Genomic DNA, 6,482 nt, shown 5'->3' on the forward strand with positions numbered 1-6,482 from the left:
AAAATGCTTAGAACACTCAGATGCCAATATTATCAATCATAGACTATAAACATTGTATTAGGGAAATTCATTCAACAAGTATTTCCTGAGTGACTGTCATGTCCTTAAAGTAGATACTACTTCTGTCTCTATGGAACTATCTATCTAACAAGTCAGAAAATCTACATGATGATGAACATGTACACTGAAGGCTATTATACATAATACAGAAACAGAGGGAAATGTATAGGTAAACTTAGTTGATGAGTCCAGAGTTGGTAAAGGACAGAAGGTATGCTGTTTGAGGCAAGCACTAGGCAACAGGAAAACTTGCAGCCAAGTTGGGAGCTAAGGGTTGCTATATCTGGTAGAGTCTGGAATTGGTACCCAATCCACAGGACAATATGAAACCAAAGTGGGAAACTGATTTTGAAAGTTCAATTAGAAACAGCACCAGTAAAGAGCTGGAATATACCTTGTCACATGGCAGAATTCTACTGCAATCCTCTCAGTCATATACCATTCCTGTGGAAACATTCGGCCATATTTCTCTTCATAGTCCACAAGCTGGCGTTTGACCCAGGCGTAGCGTCTATCAATTTTGTCTAGCCAGGCAACCTCATGAAGGGAAGAAACAAAAAACACTCCAGTGCTTAGATGTAGTATTGACAGTTTGAGGGAAAAAAGCAAAAACGTAGAACAAAGAGAATGACAGCCATTCTGTATTCCTCACCATTTGAAAGAATATATGCTACCATATTTACTTGGTCCAGAGATTCTTAACCTGAAGTCTGTAATTGGGCTTTAGGGTTTTGCAAATTTCCTGAAACCGTACATAAAGTTTTTTTGGGGGGGAAAGGTTGGGGCCTCGGGGAGGGTACCAGGGACTGAACTCAGGGGCACTCAACCACCGAGCCACATTCCCCAGCCCTATTTTGTATTTTAGAGACAGGGTGTCACTGAGTTGCTTAGCGCCTTGCTTTTACTGAGGCTAGATTTGAACTCCTGATCCTCCTGCCTCAGCCTCCCTAGCCACTGGGAATACAGGCATGCACCACCACCCCTGGTGTACATAAAGTTTTATACATTGGTGCACTTTTCTGGGAAGAAGATCTACAGCTTTTATTAATTTATCCAAATGGTTAGTGACCTCAAAAATGGTTAAGAACCATTGAACTATAAAGTCAGTCCCTAGGATTCAAGGTTCAACAGGTCATAGTACTAATAAAGTATCAATCAACACATTTGGCTGCATTCATTTTTCAATAAAATTCAAGAGTTAACTCTGACCTCATCTGGTCAATACTTACATCTTGATTTTCTTGAAAAAGTACTAGATACTCTGACAGATGTTGTTTAATAAACTTCTTAATGATTTCTTGCTTGATTTTGGGGTCCAAAATATTAGCAACCAGACATGCATCTCGCAGGACGTTACTGGGTCCTCCTGGCCTCTGGCAAAACAAACAACACACAGCAATTCAAATACTAGAAACAATCATTAAATCTCATAGTTTCTGACAGCTGCTACTTCTTGTTTCTCTCTTGTTGTTATTACTCCCACTCCCTGGACACTGATTCTTTCTACTGTAGATAGATATTAGTTACTTATTCCTCGATGAAAGAATCATTAAGCTAGTCTTGAAGTAGCCAACATAAAAACTATCCTGTGAATCAGCAATGAGATATTTTGGAAAACAGGGCCAGCAAGGATCATAGGAAATTTTAGTTTCTGAATACTCAAACTGAAAGGACCTAAAAAGTCAGAATGACAGCAGTCTCTGATGTCAGAGACTACTGAAGAGGCCTAAAAGTCATAATGACACCAGTGTCACTCCATATGTGCCACTTTTCCCTGCTTCCAACCTCTGGGATTCTTGTTGAAGTGTCATACTTTTGCCAAGCTGTGTGGTCATTTTAAAACTTAAAAACAGATTCCAAACCACCAGACTTATTTCACTGACAGTCTAATATATGCAGCCAAAGGTAAAAATACTGTGATGTAGGTCCCTTGACCTGAAAACAACAGTGGAAGATCGGGAAGCAATAATGATACATTACAATGGAAGGTCTTTGTTATTACCTAAGGAAATTTGGTCTCACCACCTTTTTGTATGGTGAATCACTGAATGAATGTGGTTGACTGTGGACCACAAAGAATACATGAAAACTACTCTTGGCTTGGTTAAACAGCCATGTAGCTCTGAGAAGTTATTCAACCTCATTTGAAACATAATCGACTTGAATTAGGTGATCAGTAAGGTTCTTTCAGATCATTATCATTTATTTTTGTCAATTCTGTCCATTCTATCCATCTCAACTGAAGTTCAAATGTTTCAAAAGGGTCACATAAACTGCCTGAGACCTAAATTGTTAAAATGTGACCTGCTCCATAATTATTGTCTATTATGTGGACTGTTGAACATACCAACTGCTCAACTCTAGCTTCCAGATGAAAGCTAGATAGAGAAGTCAAAAGGGCCAAAACCTATAGGTTCACAGGTTCTAATTTTTTTTCATTTTTAGAAAAATTGACTAGGTTACTTTGGACAATTTTTTTAACATCTTGATTCCATTTGCGAGATAAGAAGAATAGCACAAAGCCTTTAAGAAAAGTTGCTGGGCACGGTGCACAGGCCTGAAATCCCAGTGACTCAGGAGTTTGAGGCAGAAGGATGGCAAGTTCAAGAATATCCCTGGCAACTTAGCAAGACCCCATCACAAAATAAAAAATATAAAAGGCTGGGGATGTAGCTCAGTGGTAGAGGGTGCCCCTGGGTTCAATCCCTATTACCAAAGATAAAAAGCTGTGTCAAACCCTATTTTAAAAATAGATTTTCAAAAAAAAAAAAAAAAAAAAAAAAAAAACTTTTAAGTCACTGAGCCAGAGAAAAGGCAAATTGTTAAAGAAAATAATTTTATTCATTTGCCTGGTATGATCTGGGAAAAAAAAGATATAAAGTAGGTTGTGGTTAACTAATACAGATGGGCTTCTGAAACTTCTGAAATTGGTATGTGGCAGCAGAGTGCTGGAAAGCAGACTGGCCTAGGAAGTCTAGTGTTCATAATCAGCGACTATCCTTAAAATCCTTTTTACCTCTATGACCTCTGTTTCCTTGTGTGGTCAATAGGAATAGTGGTGTTCCAACATTTACTCCCTCCTTGAATTACATCAGGTGACTAAGGAAGATGAGGTTCTCAAAGAAAAGTGCTTTACAAATAAGTATCCAATTGTTAGCAGTTGGTCACAAACTATTAAAATTAGGAGCAGGTTTCCTATAGAAAGCAATTTACCAAAGCAAGGACAGCTACTCCCAGCCTACTTCCTAAGTTTCTTTTATGGAGCACAAAGAAAAAATAATTAAGATATTTCCGGTTATTGAATTATAGAGCTGATCCAGGAAACACTCCTTGGCTCAATAAGTGGATGTATATCCCCATCTCCACCCACAAAGCACAGCAAGGAATGCTGCTGGCCCATGTGCCCAGTTCATTTCTGCCTTGAACAAATTTTTTCCCCTCAGAATAGCTCAAATAATAGAGAATAAAAGCTTCTGAAGATTCTGCCCTCGCCGACACATGCAAAGCATTAACGTGACATCTGCTACAATGTGAAGGATGGAACTAACAGCAGTTACCCCAGCACAGTGACAACCAAGTAAGGGAAAGCTTGTACAGGAGAAATGTAACCAATTGTTCACAAGTGAAATCTCGTGTGCTTCACAGACACAACACTAACAACTACACTACCAGTGAGCAATGTTGGGCATTAGTTTCAAAAAACAGGCTTATGATCATCAAAAGTGAGTCTTCTAACTATGTCACTCTGAGAGTTACATAAGCCCCTGGATATTCCTCCCAGTTGTCTTTTTACCAACCTGAAACCAATAAGTTATGTAATAATTCTAAAAAACATCGTAGCTTGAAAATATTCTTTTAAAACACAGCCATGAGAAAAAGGAATTTACAGGCAGACAAGATAGGGTTTGACACACATTAAATTAAACCCAAACATATCCTCACTTTTTGACAACAGAAAGACATATCACTTAGGGATCTTTAAAATCAATGATGGTCTCATTACCTTAAACTTTCCATTAGACAAATTTGCTATTGCCCATAAACACTTTAGAATGATAAATAAATAATTTGTAGTGAGTATACTAGGGGAGGGTGATAACAATATCTAAAGATTGGAGGGAAAATGCAAAAGAATACCTTGGTACCCTGGGAAGGAAATGCCTCTTCGAAATCTGCCAGGATTTGCTGTCCTAGCTCCATTTGCGCAGCCTTCACTCTGTGAGGGAGACAGAACGTATCATTGCATGCCATAATCTTCAAATACCAGTATGTAATTATGCACCAGTTCAGGGATCTGAACTGTTGAAGTCTTTAGAGATTCTCTAGAGAGGGCTATGTGTCTATATAAGAAAAGTCACACATTAGTAACTGGTTTACAACCAGGACCAAGGCACCTGATTTATTCTCAGGATGGATTTTCTATATTCCCAAAGTTCTAGGTTACTCTTTACCTGTCATGAGATAGTATATGTTAATCTCTGCAACATTTCATTTGGTACTTATGCTTCAGAAACATGTAATGTAATAGTACTTGATTCAAACATAAATCCATTTTGCACTACTAGTATAGCTGCTTTCCCACTCCTCTAAAGTAAAAAGAAAAAGCCAAGTGATCAAATGTAATCAACAAGAGTGAAGACCAATGAATGAAGATTTATATTCAGGGATTGCAAGGAAAACCAGTTAGAAAGGGGCAACTGGAACTTGACAGTGGTTTGCATGTATAACAGAAGCTCAAGAGAAACTTGTCAGTTTGAATAAAGAGGAGAAAGGAGAATAGGGAGGATGAGACAGGAATTGTGCATCAGCATGCCTGCAATTGACCTGTCCTCCAGGATGCCCTCTTGCTGTCTGATGCTGGTGAAGCCTGCTTGCCCCAGCCAGCCCCCACAGCTTGAGTGGGGCAAAGCTCTGAAGCCACTATTGCACTGCCCCTAGCCTGAGGCAAATTCTTTATCTTTGCTAAAAGCACCATAAAATAGCATGTTTCCTTTCTTGGTCTCCACCCTGTTACTTCTGGATTAACTTTATGAAGTTTCTAGAAATAGTGAGCAACTCAAAACCACAACTTCTTTGGCCACTAAGGAGTACTTATTTTTTTTTTAATTTATTTTTTTTCGAATGAGGGGCTAGGCATGACCCAAGACAGTCTGCTTTTTCTGTGGCAGAGTTATAATCATGCCTATTCCAAATACTTTCCAGGGTTTTTCCACTATCTTCAAAACTTTTCAAACCACTTGTATAGGCAGGTTGGCAGCCTTTTAAGTCAGTTTTCAAGTGGGCCACAAATGACCCAGATGGAACAGCCCTCCAGATTAGTCAGGGCTGCCCACCTAGAGGGGCTCAACAGATGATGGGAAACGGCTCTTGAATGTGAACTATGATAGGAGAGAAAAGAATGTGCTTTCATAAAACTGTATCACACAGCATCTTGTGACTGCCTCAGAATGACCCAGCAGATGGCCTCCTATGGTGCCAGGTCACAAGACTGAGCTTCCAAAAGCTCAGGCCCCTCTGTTCCTACCCTCTTCTTGGAAGTACACAGAGAGCACCCAGTTCTTTCCTAACCCATGGGGACATTCCCGTAGGGGAAGTCCTACCTTGGCCAAATGTACTCATGGCTGTATTCTCAGGGTTACTGACCTCTTCAATGATACTGAATGACACAGCTCTGACTCTATCACCCCCATCACTCCCAACCTCCATGTTCTTGCTGAACTTGACCCTCAGGTGGCTGAAAAGATAGAATCTATGATGGGACTAGGCACTGCTGGAGCATAGAAGAGAAGGAATCACTAGACTTTGATTTGTAATGATCTCTAATCCTTGTTCAAAGTTACCTCTTCAAACAAGTTAGACTTAGATATATATGAACCATATGTAATCATAAGTCACTTCTTCTACATAAGCCACAATTAAGAACTGTTGTGATATAAGAGGGTACAGACCTGTATGAGATGATTTTCAATGTCCTCTCCAGTACTGATTATTCTACGATACCTCTCTGATAGTTATACCTAGCAATGGCATTCATCTTTACAGATGGCTACAAGTTGGATGTATATATTTTTTGTTGTTGTTATGGTGGTGGTGCTGGGGATCAAACCCAAGGCTTTGTGCATGTGAGGCAAGCATTCTACCAACTGAGCCATATCCCCAGCCCTATAACTTTTTTTTTTAAATTTTTTATTGTTGGTTGCTCAAAACATTACATAGTTCTTGATATACCATATTTCACACTTTGATTCAAGTGGGTTATGAACTCCCATTTTTACCCCGTATACAGATTGCAGAATCACATCAGTTACACATCCATTGATTTACATATTGCCATACTAGTGTCTGTTGTATTCTGCTGCCTTTCCTATCCTCTACTATCCCCCCTCCCCTCCCCTCCCCTTCCCCTCTTCTCTCTCTACCCC

At 39.5% G+C, this 6,482-nt stretch overlaps 1 protein-coding gene across 2 annotated transcripts in view; it reads right to left on the minus strand.

Annotated features, from left to right (window-relative positions):
• Vps53 (VPS53 subunit of GARP complex) overlaps window positions 1-6,482 on the minus strand; it is a 146,538-nt gene that overhangs the window by 89,395 nt on the left and 50,661 nt on the right. For both annotated transcript variants that reach the window (XM_015501034.2, XM_048793292.1), the window contains exons 8-10: window positions 4,198-4,276; window positions 1,290-1,433; window positions 455-597 (exon numbers count right to left, since the gene is read on the minus strand). In XM_015501034.2, coding sequence (XP_015356520.1) covers window positions 455-597; window positions 1,290-1,433; window positions 4,198-4,276 — 366 coding nt within the window. The remainder of the gene's footprint in view (window positions 1-454; window positions 598-1,289; window positions 1,434-4,197; window positions 4,277-6,482) is intronic.

This window comes from Marmota marmota, unplaced genomic scaffold (assembly GCF_001458135.2).
Source record: "Marmota marmota marmota unplaced genomic scaffold, marMar, whole genome shotgun sequence".
In the NCBI taxonomy this organism is placed as follows: Eukaryota; Metazoa; Chordata; class Mammalia; order Rodentia; family Sciuridae; genus Marmota; species Marmota marmota.